The sequence below is a fragment of the Erythrolamprus reginae genome, chromosome 4, assembly GCF_031021105.1.
Source record: "Erythrolamprus reginae isolate rEryReg1 chromosome 4, rEryReg1.hap1, whole genome shotgun sequence".
Lineage (NCBI taxonomy): Eukaryota > Metazoa > Chordata > Lepidosauria > Squamata > Dipsadidae > Erythrolamprus > Erythrolamprus reginae.
Window position 1 is genome coordinate 56789653 of NC_091953.1, and position 15475 is coordinate 56805127.

The 15475-nt window shown below is 40.0% G+C and overlaps 1 protein-coding gene across 1 annotated transcript in view; it reads right to left on the minus strand.

The window, feature by feature from the left end:
• ADAMTS5 (ADAM metallopeptidase with thrombospondin type 1 motif 5) overlaps positions 1 to 15475 on the minus strand; it is a 72084-nt gene that overhangs the window by 35228 nt on the left and 21381 nt on the right. The window contains exon 2 of the mRNA XM_070750297.1: positions 13746 to 13878. Coding sequence (XP_070606398.1) covers positions 13746 to 13878 — 133 coding nt within the window. The remainder of the gene's footprint in view (positions 1 to 13745; positions 13879 to 15475) is intronic.

Consider the following 15475-nt stretch of genomic DNA (forward strand, 5'->3'; position numbering starts at 1 on the left):
GTCTCCAACCTTTGTGTGCTTATATATGTGTATGGTTTTAAAAAAAGCCACAGAGCCCCATTCAGACACCTGGATATTTGCCCAAACTTTATCTCTCACAGAGAAAGCTAAGATGAAAGCTAGACATCCTTCACAATAGTTTCTTCTTCCCATGAGACTTCAAAAGATTTGCTCCTGTCTAGCCTAGGGCTTGTTCTTATCTATGATAGTTTGACAACCTTTCAACTCACAAGACACCCTGTTCAGCCACAACTAGAAGAAGCAAAAAGAAAAAAGAAAATGACTTACATTATGTTGATCACCACATCTTAAATATCAAGTTGCATATAGAAAGTTGGATAGATTTAATGTAGTGCATGCTGTTATTAAGCTTATTATTGTATATATATAACTAAATCAGATCACATGCAGGACACATTTAAATAAACCTGTTACAAAGAAGTCTATTTTCTATGAATGAAAATAATAATCTGTAGTAATGGAATAATAAGGAAGTAAGACCTCAAGAAACTGTTGTAATGTTGCAAAACTTTTCTGTTTGAAACAGTCCTCTGTTGCCTTTAATGCTTCATTTTTTCTTCATTTATTTCTTTTGTTCAATACACAATACATATAGAAAAGTATAGACATGTAGTAAGATATATAAAGAAAAGGATAGAAGAAAATATACAAAAATAGAGAAGATATATGAAAGGAAGAAAATATATATGATATATGAGATAAAGGAAAGACAATTGGACAGGGGATGGAAGGCACAGTAGTGCACTTATGTATGCCCCTTACTGACCTCTTAGGAACCTGGAGAGGTCAATCGTGGATAGTCTAAGGGAGAAATGTTGGGGGTTAGGGGTTGACACTATTTAGTTCGGTAATGAGTTCCACGCTTCGACAACTCGATTGCTAAAGTGATATTTTTTACAGTCAAGTTTGGAGTGGTTAATATTAAGTTTGAATCTGTTGCGTGCTCTTGTGTTGTTGTGGTTGAAGCTAAAGTAGTCATTGACAGGCAGGACGTTGCAGCATATGATCTTGTGGGCAATACTTAAGTCGTGTTTTAGGCATCGTAGTTCTAAGCTTTCTAGACCCAGGGTTAGGGTTAGGGTTGTTATTATTATTATTATTATTATTATTATTATTATTATTATTATTATTTATTAGATTTGTATGCTGCCCCTCTCCGTGTTCCTATGCAGTACATTAAAACTTAGTTGAGTAAATTTATCTGCCCATGGATTAATATTCACAATCAGTAATTATATAAAGCAGTGGTCCCCAAACCTTTTTTTCATCAGGATCTGGATCTATGAAATCATCTATGATTTCATAGAAGACATTTTTTCCACAGATCAGGAGTGGGTGGGTGATAGTTTCAGATTTACTTGCTCGCCTGTGCATCCCATTTTCTAAAGACCACAGATTGGTACTGGTCTATGGTTTGATGTTGTGGACTTCTGATATAAAGCATTCTGTTCTACTCTTCCTAACTTTCTACTTTGAATCAGCAATGATATTGGATGTAGTATTTACACTTTCCATCCCATCTTCTTTCTCCATAAGTGTAACAGATAGGAAGATTTTTAAGAAACTGTCTAGATGGTACTAACAAATTTGCAAACTTTTCTCCCTCCCTCCCTTTCTCTCTTTCTCTTTCTCCCTCCCTCTTTCTCTCTATTTCTCTCTCTCTCTCCCTTTTTATATTTTCTCTCTCTCTTTCTCTCTCCCTTCCTTCCTCCCTCTTTCTCTTTCTTTCTCTCCTTTCCTTCCTCTCTCTCTCTCTTTCTCTTTCTCTCTCTCCCTCCTTCTCTCCCTCTTTCTCTCTCTCTTACTTTTTCTCACTCACACATTCTCTCATTCTCTCTCTCTCTCTTTCACGATGTTCAGACCTGGTAGGCACGCTCTTGCATGCAGTCGGCAGATGGGAACATCAACAGAGCACTCAGTATGCTTCCAATTAACCCCTGAGTAGCAGGAGCACCTGATAAAGAAGAGGGCTGGGATGGCGAATCTGCTGCTTCGGCTTCTATGGGAAGCCACCCGGGATTCGCCAGCCACCCCACCCATCCTCTCTCTCTCTCTCTCTTCCTGCGAGGGGGGTGTAGCATCGGCTGCTCAGGCAGGCTGAGGATCAGTGGCATTGACACCTCTTTAGCAGCGTCAACATCCCTTGCGCCCATCCCAGCCCTCCAGGGTGGAAGGTGAGCTGCTTGCTGGCCAATCCCTTCAATCCACCCAATCACACAGCAAGCAGCTCCAACACAATCTCCAGCCAGCATTCAAGGTGCAGGCTGGTATGTAAAAAAAAGTGGGACTTTTTAAAAACCCAGCGTGATGCGGGACAAATGGGCAAAAAATGGGACTACAGTGATCCCTCGAGTTTCGCGATCTCGATCTTCGCGAAACGCTATATCGTGATTTTTCCACCGATGACGTCACTCTCTTCCTTCCTTTCTCATCTTTCTTTCTCTCTCTCTTTCTCTATCTTGCTTCTTCCTCTCTCACACTCTCTTCCTTCCTCCCTCTCTCATCTCTTTCTTTCCTTCTCTCTCTTTCTCTATCTCTCCCCCTCTTGCTGGCGGGCGGCGGGCGGCGGGCGGGCGAGCAGGGGCATCAGCGAGGAGCCGGGGTTTCCCCTTTGCGTGGGCGGCTGGGAAACCCCGATCTTCGTCTGCTCGCTGCTGCTGCACCGAGCAGATCAGCTGCTGGGTGGCCGAAGGAACCTTCCCTTGGTCTTCCCCCTCTTGCTGGCGGGCGGGCGAGCGGCGGGAATCAGCGAGGAGCCGGGGTTTCCCCTTTGCGTGGGCGGCCAGGAAGACCCAGGGAAGGTTCCTTCGGCCGCCCAGCAGCTGATCTGCTCGGTAGCGCAGCAGCAGCGAGGAGCCGAATCGGGGTTTCCAAACCACTGTACATGAATAAAGATTCCAGAAAGTTTACTCTAAAGTTCAAAACCTAGGGAATTTTTGGTTTTTTGCTATAGATATCTAGGTTTACTCTAAGCATATCATGGCAGCAGTCAAAAAAAGCCAATGCAATCCTGTTGTGGTTAGCTCTGGCCCAGCTCCTGCCCCAAGGACTGTGGATGTGGGGGAGACATCCACATGCTTCAGGCCTGTTTTGCCCCCGGTGGAATCTTCTGATGAAGGCTCCTCTGACCAAGAAGACATGAGTGACAAGGAGGAGGAGAGTGTGGCAGACAGCTCAGAAGGAGATCAATTATCTAGCTCCTCCTGGGATTCAGAACAAGAGTTAATGATACATCCACACATGCGGAGAGCGATGCATAGGCAACAACAACTGAGAGATTATTATCAAAGAAAATGAGGCCACCTGTGGTTGGGTGGGGTTGTGGTAATTAGTGGGGCTGCTATAAATAGCAGCCTGTGGGTTTGGCCATTGAGGAGGATTATCTGATCGTTGTGTTCCGTGACTGCTTTGCTGCGTTTGACCTTTTGTGTGCTGATTTTTCCCTGCTTTGAAACTAAACCAGAGCAGTGTGTTTCACTTTGTGAAAGAATAAGGACTGTGACTTGCCTCACTGCTGCAATCTAAGTATCACAGAACTGATAAGGGACTTGTACCAATTACCAGTTTGTTTGGAGACGAGTGCTCTTTGCTATACAAAAAGAGGGCTTAGTTTAAGTGAATTTTCATTATAAAGAATATTGTTTTGAATTTTCAAACGTGTGTGTGTCTGAAATTTGTACCTGTGAATTTTCGGGAGGAGTCTACCAGAGACCCCGACAGAACAAATCCTAGATTAATACAGGGCTGGAATCAAGATTACATGAAATTCTAGTACTTTTTAAAAAATCTTCGTAAGATCTCACTTGGAATACTGAATCCAATTCTGGTCACCACAATATAAAAAATATGTTGAGACTCTGAAAAGAGTCCAGAGAAGAACAACAAAAATGATTAGGAAGCAAGAAGCTAAAACATATGAAGAATGGTTACCAGAATTGGGTATGTTTAGCCCAATGAAAAGAAGGACTAGGGGGAACATAATAGCAATGTTCCAATATTTGAGATGCTCCCATAAAGACGAGAGGAGGGGTGGGTGGGAAGTATTTTCCAAAACTCCAAAGGCAGATGAGAAGCAATGGATGAAAACTTATAAAGAAGAGAAGCAACCTAGAACTAAGCAATATGCAATCAACCAATGAAACAACTTGCCTTCAGAAGTTGTGAGTGCTCCATCACTGAATGCTTTCAAAAAAGAGTCTGACAATCATTTACCGGAAATGGTATATGGTTTCCTGCTGGAGCAGGGGGTTGGATTATAAGACCTCTAAAATCCCTTCCAACTCTTTTATTCTATGTTATATGTTCTCCCACAGTGCAGCATTTCAGACACACACAAATGCACACACACACACACACACACAATCAAAACTGGTTTTTAAAGGGCAGAATTTTGGCTACAGTCAAGAGATACATGGGCAATCCTTCTAACCATTTGTCAGCAACGAAGTTCAAGATAAACTAATTGTTATAAGTAAGTGTAAAGCATAGCATAGGTGCCATTTTTATCTTATTTTGACAATGTTCAAGGACAGTTGCAGGGTGTGTGATGTTGTAAGTATGTTGCCAACAATTTATTTGTTTTAAAGAGATTATAGGAATTGTAATACTGAATTAAAACAAGCATAGTCAAAACATGCCTGTCTTGCCACAGACAGTGCCCTTTACTTTTTAGATTTATGAATCACAAAGTCTATACAAAGATAACATTCATAACCTTTGCTACTTGCTTTCAGATATTTTGCTCCAGTATTAGCGTATCATTTTTAGTCTCTTCCGATCTTACATTTTCTTCTCATGTAAGGTTTTGAGATTATCTTTTCTTAAACTACCTATAGTACAACTCTCAAAAAGTTCAGGGATTGCAAATTTTTATTAATAATTCTCATCTTACAAATGTTCCTCTAGCCTAAGTTGTACTTAAAACCTTATTGGGCTTCAAGTATTAGGTAATCTTAAATCTCAATAACATGGGCAAAATCATTTCTTGCTATCTGGTCATATGAATCTATCGTCATCTCTCTGTCATCTCTCTGCCTGCCTGCCTGCCTGCCTGCCTGCCTGCCTGCCTGCCTGCCTGCCTGCCTGCCTGCCTGCCTGCCTGCCTGCCTGCCTGCCTGCCTGCCTGCCTGCCTGCCTGCCTATCTATCTATCTATCTATCTATCTATCTATCTATCTATCTATCTATCTATCTATCTATCTATCTATCTATCTATCTATCTACCTACCTACCTACCTACCTACCTACCTACCTACCTACCTTCTATTACTTACTTACTTACTTATTTTTTAAATTTATATGCTGCCCAATTCCCAAAGGACTCTGGGTGGCTTACAACATGTAAAAAAACAATATAAAAATAATTTTAAACCCAATAATCCAATCATACAATCTTGTTGTGGCCAGATCACAGGTGTGTCAATTGTTCATGGCCCCCAGGCCTGCTGGCAGAGCCAGGTATTTAAGGCTTTCCGTAAAGCCAATAGAGTGGGGGCAACAGATCTCAGGATATAATTGGTTCCAGAGAGCCCGTGCCACCACAGAGAAGCCCCTCTTCTGTGGCCCTGCCAACCAACACTGCTTAGTCAACGGGTTCCAGAAAAGGTCAACCCTGTGGGCTTTTATCAGTCTTATCGGAAGATGGGTTATCCCATCTTCATTATTTAAAGCAGATACAGAATATGCAACTGCCTGTCTTGGGGGGGCTAATTTTGAGGGCAAGGTGGTGTAAATGAGTATCAGCCTTCAACTCACATACAAAAAAGTAGCAGTAGGACAAAATAGAATATGCATTGTGTACTAACTACCAATGTACAATGGGTATTCTCAACACTTATATACTAGGACATAGTAAATGTAGATGTAAGATTAACTCCTTTCCCCTTCTCCCTAGAAACAAATCCACTAATTACAGCTCCACATGGATTTGGAGCTCCTGCTAAAGCAGTAGGTAATAACTATGCTACAGAGATCACCCAGGTTGGGTACTTTATCAACTGCATGCTTATTTGGATTACGAAGTCCCAACTATAATGACTCACACTCTTATCATCTCAAAGTTATGTTACTACAATGTATTACAAGGGGTTACCTTTGAAAAGACAATTATGAAATTTAATTTGGTCCAAAGTGCAGTTAATTATCATCTAACTAGTAACAGAGATTTTGTTATGCAATGCCTATTCTACTGACTGCCAATTATCTTCTAGGACTAACTCATTATGATAATTGTCCTACATGGCTTGGCTCCTGAGGTATTATTGATGATCACTGGTCTAACTGTACAACTGTGTGTTATCTGCATTTGTCCCTATGTACTGGAATATCTTGCCCTAAAACTTACTCCATTTTTGCATACTGTTTGGGGTAAGTCTGTCCCCTTCAGGGTTTAAAACTCAATGGAGTATGGGCTAGGTTAGGGATAAAATTGTTCTTTGCTGATTTTTAAAATTTGTAAATTTTCTATTTTGTAAGCTGCCATGATTTATATGGAAATGGGAGGTACATATATAAAAGAGTGTAGTAAATTAATTAATTTATCTATCTATCTATCTATCTATCTATCTATCTATCTATCTATCTATCTATCTATCTATCTATCTATCTATCTATTTGATATTTATGCCACCCTTCTCCTTACACTCAGGGCAGCTTTCAATATGTTAGCAATAGCACTTTTTAACAGAGCATGCATATTGCCCCCACAATCTGGGTCCTCATTTTACCCACCTCGGAAGGATGTAAGGCTGAGTCAACCTTGAGCCGGTGATGTGATTTGAACCGCTGACCTACAGATCTACAGTCAGCTTCAGTGGCCTGCAGTACAGCACCCTATCTGCTGCGCCCTGACAATTTCATCATTTGCTTCTTTCTGGAAGCAAAGCTTGAGGCTGTTTGATCTATATACGGTAGTAAGTTACATTTCCTTTACATTGAGAATGATATTCCACATATATTCAAATATGTTGTATTTTTCATTTCAAATATAATTAAAATTCTATTGTTTTGTAATGAAAGCTGCTTATCATTCATGAGTGAAAATTGCTAGAATAGTGTTTCTAAAAAAATATTGTCTGAAATATATAATGGAATTTGCATGGTTTTGCAATATATATATTAATTTTCAAATTCAGCAAAAACATGTGACAATATATATATATTATATATATTATATATATATATATATATATATATATATATATATATATATATATATATATATATATTATATATATATAATAAGGGTATGATTGAGTACTGTATTTTTCGCTCCATAAGATGCAGTTTTTTTCCTCCCAAAGTAGGAAGAAAAATCAGCCCCGTCTTATGGAGCGAAGATGCAGGCAGGGAGGGGGGGGGGAGGCTGCAAACTCGGAAGCGCCATCCCGCCGGCTGGCTGGCTAGCTGCTGCCTGGCCCCCTCCCTCCCGGAGGAGGGTCTCCCTCTGCACCACCAGTGGCGCTCCCCCCGCCAGCCAGCCAGCCAAGCCCCGCACCTGTCAGAACCGGCTCCTCGCTCTCCCCCCGCCGCCCGCCGCATTTGCAGGAGGTGGGGAGGGTCGGGTGGTCCGCCAAGGCCAGGAGGGATGCCGCTGCCCCCCCTTCCCTCTCTCCGCCCGCTGCTGCGCCTCCTTGACGCCGAGAGGAAATGCCGGCAAAGGCTTTTCTCAGCGGAGGTCTTCAATGTCGGGGGCGCATGGGCGGTTGGGCGCGCTCCCTATCTCCCTGCTAGCCCACTCGGAATATTCAAAATAAGAAAAGCCTTTGCCGGCAAAGGTTTTTCTTATTTTGAATATTCCGAGTGGGCTAGCAGGGAGATAGGGAGCGCGCGCAACCGCCCGAGTGCCCCCGACATTGAATATCACCTTCGCCGGCCCCGCCTCTCCTGCAACCCCCTTGCTGGGAGCCAGGGACGAAAGTGCTCTCGGCAAAGGTGAGGCGGGCAGGGCGTGCGCGCGTCACCGCTGAGAAGAACGGAGAGAGAACGAGAGTGAGTGAGAGCAACAGACAGCAAGATAGAGAGAAAGTGAGAAACAGAGAGTGAGAGAAAGGGGGGGAGAGAAAGAGATAGCAAGAGAGAGAGAACAAGAGAAAGAAAGAGCGTGAGAAAGAAAAAAAGAGAGCAAGAGTGAGAGAGAGAGAAAGCAAAAGAGACAGAAAGAAAACAAGAGAGAGAAAGTGAGAAGAAGAGAGAGAAAGAGGGGGAGAGAGAGAGAAAGAGAGAGGGGGAGAGAGAGAAAGAGAGGGAGAGGGAGAAAGAGAGAGGGAAAGGGGGGAGAGGGGGGAGAGAAAGAGAGAGGGAGAGGGGGGAGAAATAGCAAGAGAGGGAGAGAGAGAAAGAGAGAGGGAAAGGGGGAGAGAGGGGGGAGAGAAAGAGAGAGAGAGGAGATAAAGGAAGAGGAGAGAGAGAAAGGAAGAGAAAGAAAGAAAGAGGGATAGAAAGAGAGAGAGAGAGAGTGAGAGATGCTCAGTGAGCCTTTCTTTGAAGTTGCCTTTCTTTCTTTCTTTCTTTCTCTCTTTCTTTCTTTTTCTCTCTTGCTCTCTTGCTCTTTCATTCTTTTTTCTTTCTCTTGCTTTCTTTCTTTCTCTTGCTTTCTCTCCTTCCTTCCCTCCTCCCATTTCTTTCATTCCCCCTCTCTATTTTTATTTCTCTTTCATTTTCTTTCTTTCTCTCTTTCTTTCTTTCTTTCTTGCTCTTTTTCTTTCTCTCTTTTACCTTCCCTTCCTCTATTTCTTCTTTTCTTTCTCCTTCCTACCTTCTTCCCTCCCTCCCTCCCTTCAGTCCTTCCTCTCTTACTCTCCTACCTTCTTCCCTTCCTCCCTCCCTTCCTCTCTTACTCTCCCCTTTCATAAGTTTCCTTGCTTCCTTCCTCTGTTCCTGTCCCTTCCCCCTTTCTTTCTTTCTTTCCTTCCTTCCTTTCCTCCCTCCATTTCTTGCTTTCCTTTTCCTTCCTCCCTTCTTTCCTCCCTCACTCCCTTCTTTCACTCCTTCCTCTCTTCCTCCCCCTTTTTGGCTCAAAATATTTTTTTCTATTTTCCTCCTCTAAAATCTAGGTGCGTCTTATCAGCAGGTGCATCTTATAGAGCGAAAAATACGGTAATTGATAGTATGTCAGAGAAAGCATGCATTGTTCACATCATCAAATTCTGTGTCCTGAATCAAGTTATGTTTGAAAGAGCTTACACACTAATAATCCTTTGAACAATTGGCTACAAATTTTCAGCTTCATGTATCAAAACTACAAATATAAAGTGGTCCTAAAAACAACATAGAAAACCTGATAGGATTTTTCAAACAGACCAAATCTGTTGGTTCAATCTCCTATGATTAAACACAACCTTCACATGAGACTAGAACCTTCATGATCCAGGTTTATATTCATAGGGGGAGATACATAATCATGTACATTTTTCCTATAAATCTTCTCTATAACTTCAGAAAAATTACAGGTGGTAAGAAGGGAGCCATAGCAGATGTTTCTTATTAACCTCTGCACATTTTAGAATTTATGAAGACTAACTAGAGAAAAGAGACGGAAGGGCTTTTTTCATGTTCCTATTAATGTACTTCCCTTGCATCCATAAATGGGAGACAAATATATCAGTCTAAAACGTGGTGCCCATACAAATTATCTTTACCACACCTCAGCAGTACTGCCTTTACAGAGTTTCAATACAGTAATTTCAGATAGCAAATGGAGAACTCCTGCTATCCTTTCCTGTTTCACCCAGTAGGAAAACCAACAAGAAATTGCTTTCCTGAATCTGTCATAGGGAAAGACTGAGGTGTCAAGCTTTGTTTTTTTAAAAAAATAATAATATGATAATACTGTACTTAAATATCATCATTGTCATGAAGTACAAATGACTAGCTCAAATTCTTCTACTTTGTGCATTATTTGAAGACAGTTCTATTGCTGGGAAAGGTGGAAGGAAAGAGAAGAGAAAGCAGCAAGGTGAATGGACCTGAAATAGAAATGATGGTTTCCCCATTGAAATATCAAATTAGGGACAGGTTATCTTTCCATATACAGTTGTTAGAAGTCAACACTGAATTAATTTTTATTATGTATTGTGTGCTTGTTCTGATTGGATTGCTGATATCCTGGGAGTCCTACTGAACTATAAAGTAATTACTGTAATTAAATCAGTACATTTCTTTGAGAGAAATAGAGAAATAGAAAAGGGATATACTCATGTCAACCAGCTTCCTCTCAGAATTGTCTGGGCAATGAAAAGAGCAATTTGAAATACAAAGCACTCAAGCTTGAAAAAGAATCTGAATATTTCTGATTTCTCTCTGTCCAGCTTTCCATAGGAATAAATTTTGGCCAGAGATACAGCTTTTTTTCCTTTCATGCACCATTCTTTCTCTCCCTCCCTCCCTCCCTCCCTCCCTCCCTCCCTCCCTCCCTCCCTCCTCTCTTTCTCCCTTGTGTGTGTGTGTGTGTGTCACTTTGTGTGTATGTGGTATGTGTTACCAGCACATGCAACATTATATGCTGCATATACACAACACAAACACCAAATAGCAGATAATAGATCTATTGTTCTGTGAGTTTGATATCCAGTACAAGAATAGATTATATTCACTCACAAGTGAAGTAGTTGGTATCAGCTAGAGTGGGAACTTTCCCACAGCAGATCGGCAAAGCTAAAGCTAAGCAGATAATTGTCCTTGACTGTGTCATCTCAAGTTTGCCCCTAAGGTGTCTTTGCTTGTCAGCTTGGGAAGTTTTGTCTTGGGAGAAGATAGAAAACACCACTTCCAAACAAGAATTGAAGATAGTTGAAGGTTGCCTCAATAACAAGCTGGTATGAGATGAAAGTGGCATCACAAAGACATGTGATTAAAAAGATTAATAAAATATCTTTCCATCACATGAGACAGCACATGAGAATAAACCTTAAATCCAATTGATTTTCTATTTAATTGTGTTCCACTCATAAATTGAATATATTCTTTATTATATTTTTGCTGAAAGGATAACTTAAGGGGCAAGTTCTTTGACAAAACTATAAAAATCCAGAAATAGTTCATAACCCTAATTCAATGATAGTTTCTAGATGCTTCCCTGCAAGTCCTCAGATTATGAAGAGAGCATTATAAACTGCGCTACTGTTAGAGCATGTCCAATCATTTCCATGTATTTTTTATTATACCTACTGAGCCCACTCTAGGATTTTCACATTGGTCTTGTTGGGTTTTTCATTTTTATGATAGTACTGATGACATTGATTTTGGAAAATTATGTTATTCAAATTAATAATAAAATATTTTTTATAAACAAGTGAAAGTCTCCTGTCTGCTTTTCTTGGGGTAGCATGACTCTAGAGAAATGTCTTAACAGGACACAAAGTGTTAAGTATACAGATGTTTTCATGCACAATTTTCATTTCCCCATATCATTTATCATGAGATTGTTCTAAAAAACATTGAGAACATCAGTTACTTGTCCTTAAAATTTAGGTGCTGTTAATACTGATTAGTTGTTGCTTTATTCTATTCTATGGAATGACTATTTGAAAAACAGTAACTTCTTGAATTGTTGTCATAAAAAAGAGGTCTGCAAATGTGTCTCATAAGAGAATTTATACCACAAATCATTTTTGAGGTTGAGTGCGAACATCTTTCTTCATAAACAACTACTAAAATTTCACTGAACAAATTAGTCCACGAACATGTCATGTCAGTGGGAACATAAATAATTACGTGCATAGAATAACATTATAAAGTAACTATATTTGTTGAAGTTCTGAACAGTTTCTTTATAGTCTTTTGTTCACCTTAACTGTATTGTCTGGCAGATTTCATTGCCAACAGTTAGCATTGTGTTTATTTGTTCCATCTGTTGAACTTGTATTGATTGTTTAATGGCCTTCCGGAATAAAATTAGTATTTGGCCATTGAAGGAAGCCAGGAACCATCCATTAAATGTGGTACCCAGTAGTGTGTTCTAAAACCCGCTGCTACCGGTTTGCATGTGTGATGCTTCTGCACATGTGCAGAAGCATCCGGGGGTGGGGGGCAGAGCCTCCTGCTGCTACTGCTACCAGTTCACAGAACCAGGCTAAACTGGGAACAATTCACCGCTGGTTCTACAATTGACATCCTTCTGTCACATATTTAGATATGAGGTAGTGGTGGCGGGGAAAAAAATGAAAGCTAAAGGATAATTGCCTAAATGGCCACAGGATGTGAGATGGCAATATGACAGTCTCTACAACACTATATTTTATCTTATTAGGGCATTTTAAAGAGGCTAATCCCTTTATTTTATTTATTTATTTATTTTTTAGATTTGAATGCTGCCCCTCTGCTTCCAAGTGGGAGAGACATACTGTGACAAAATGCATTTTCATATGCACTACTGCATGACAAACAACCCTGACATGAATTTGAGCAAGGCTTGTGCTCTCTGTAGTCATAAGCAACAAATTTCATGTACAACTTCAAATGAACAAAAAACATGTGTTCTCTGTGAAGAAGCTACTATTTATGGTGATATGTAGCATGATTTTGAATTCTTAGGACTTTTGGAAAAAATGAACCTATCATGTCAAACACACCACTTATGAGCCACTTCCAAACTATGCCAAGGATGCGTGCAAAGCAACCTATCATTGCATTGTATCCTGATTTGTTTTGTTTTCTTAAAAAAAGATAGGAATGACATTGCAAATATCATAAGTAGATTCTTGGAAGTTAATTATCTGTAGGGTATGGTAATTTTTTAAGAGAAATGGTTGTCAGATGTCTTTCTTCTATACCATTTAATTTTTTTAATGTTAGACTTTTTAAAGTTTTTTAGCGATATTAATTGGATTTTTGGATTTTTGGATATGTACATTGTATATTGTTTGATATGTTGTGAGCTGCCCCGAGTCCTTGGAGAGGGGCGGCATACAAATCCAATAAATAAATATATAAATAAATTTACTGAAATGGTGCAGGTATTCCTGCCTGAGCAAGGGGTTGGACTAAAAGATTTCTATTATTCTGTTATTCTGTTAAATGTTTTAGTTCTAGAAAGTTAACATCAACCAGGCACTTTTTAAGGTCAAGTAATACTTTCAATATTCCTAGTGATTGCTCCTTCTAAGTCTATTTTATAATTGTTTAGAATTTCAGATGAACTAGTGCTGATTATTTCAATCCTTTACCTAGCTTGTCTTAAACATTATTTTACGATAATAATACATCCCTATAGAAAAAGAGTTTTCTTTAATCAAAAATTAACATCTGATTAACTTTTTGTGACTACAGAAAAATAAAGTAGTACAACATAAACAGACCAATTGTTTGCCCAGTTTACTAATAAGTTTCACGTTTAATTGGATTTGTATGCCGCCCCTCTCTGAGGACTTGGGGAGGCTTACAGCATATACAAAGACACTAGTAAAGCAATAAGAAGGCTTATTTCTTTATAGATAAGACATACACTTTAAAAAAACCTTTCTGTATAGATAGAAACTTCCCAATTGTCACTGCAGCTAGTTCCTAGAAGAGATATTGTCAGAAAAGTATGATTCTGTGTATCTTTATTTGCCTTCATTTCCCTAATAATTGACCCCAAAATGCATGCATATGCACACAGCTTTAATCCCCAACTGAATATCTGAATCAGGGGAAAATCTGGAATTACTTGTAGGGTATTTTGGTTTCTAATGCAGCTGTTACAAGTGTTGTATTTGGCAAGGGAACAAAAAAAAGGGCGCTGCATACCAATTTCGTGAGCCACTGTAAAAGCCGCATGGAGGCCGTCATCTTCAATCACTGCACAGCTGCGCTCAGGAGAGCATATGGTTCCAACGTCAGCCATTCCCAGAGTATCACATGAATGATGCCCACATAAATCCTACAAGGAAGGGAAGGGAAAGAAAGCATTTGAAGCATAGTTTGCACCCACAGGGTCTGACAGGATTTGAGTTGCAGTCTGATTACCAACTGTAAGGCCAAATGAGGATTATAGCCCAGATAAGGACAAAGACATCAATAGCTATGGTTTGGAGCATCCTATCCACAGATTGGGTCCTGCAAATTTGTTGCAACTGCAATTCTTAACTAGCAATCCTAACAAGAAATCAAGAGAAACTTCGGTGGTCTAGACCAGTGATTTTCAACCTTTTTTGAGCCGTGGCACATTTTTTTACATTTACGAAACCCTGGGGCACATTGAGCGGGGGGGGGGGTGCGCTAAAAAGTTTGGACAAAAAATTATCTCTTTCTCTTCCTCCCCTTCATTTCTTTCTCCCTCCCTCTTTCTCTTCCTTCCTCTCTTTTTTGCTCTCTTTCTCTCTCCCTCCTTCCCTCCCTCCCTCCCTCTATGTCTTTCTCTCTCTCCTTCCCTCCCTCTCTCTCTTTCTTGCTCTCTCTCTTTCTCTCTTTCTCTTGTTTTCTCTCTCTTACTTTCTCTCTCTCTTGCTTTCTTTTTCTTTCTCTCTCTCTTGCTTTCTTTCTCTCTGAGCTTCGCGGCACACCTGACCATGTCTCGCGGCACACTAGTGTGCCACGGCACACTGGTTGAAAAACACTGGTCTAGACCAGTGTTTCCCAACCTTGGCCACTTGAAGATATCTGGACTTCAACTCCCAGAATTCCTCAGCTAGCATTCACTGGCTGGGGAATTCTGGGAGTTGAAGTCCAAATATCTTCAAATGGCCAAGGTTGGGAAACACTGGTCTAGACAAGACCACAAAGTTCTAACTGTGGGATGCTAAAATCAGATAAAAACTGTCCATTTATGGCAAATAGTTATGTCACTCCATGAATTAATTGCCTTTATTTATAAAGTTATTGTTTTATTCCCTTTGCAGTGCTATAGAAGAAGAGAAAACTAATTTCTGTGTATTCAGTGTTAGACCATGAATATTTATTTATTTATTTGTTTGCTTGTTTATTTATTTATTATTAATATTATTATTGTTATTATTATTATTATTACTATTATTATTATTATTATTATTATTATTATTATTATTATTTATTAGATTTGTATACTTGGGGCGGCTCACAACAATAACAAAGACAATGTAAGAACAAATCTAATAATTTAAAAAACACTAAAAATCCCATTATTAAAAGCAAGCATACACACAAACATACCATGTATAAACTGTATAGGCCCAGGGGAGATGTCTCAGTTCCCCCATGCCTGACGGCAGAGATGGGTCTTAAGAACTTTACGAAAGGCAAGGAGGGTGGGGGCAGTTCCGATCTCTGGAGGGAGCTGGTTCCAGAGGGTCGGGGCCACCACAGAGAAGGCTCTTCTCCTGGGTCCCGCCAAACAACATTGTTTAGTTGACGGGAGAAGGTCAACTCTGTGGGACCTAACCGGTCGCTGGGATTTGTGCGGCAGAAGGCGGTCCCAGAGATTTCTTATTTATTTATTTGTCAATCAAGTATAGGATAGTAGTTTATATAAACATAACATAGAAAGTAATGATAAAAAAAGA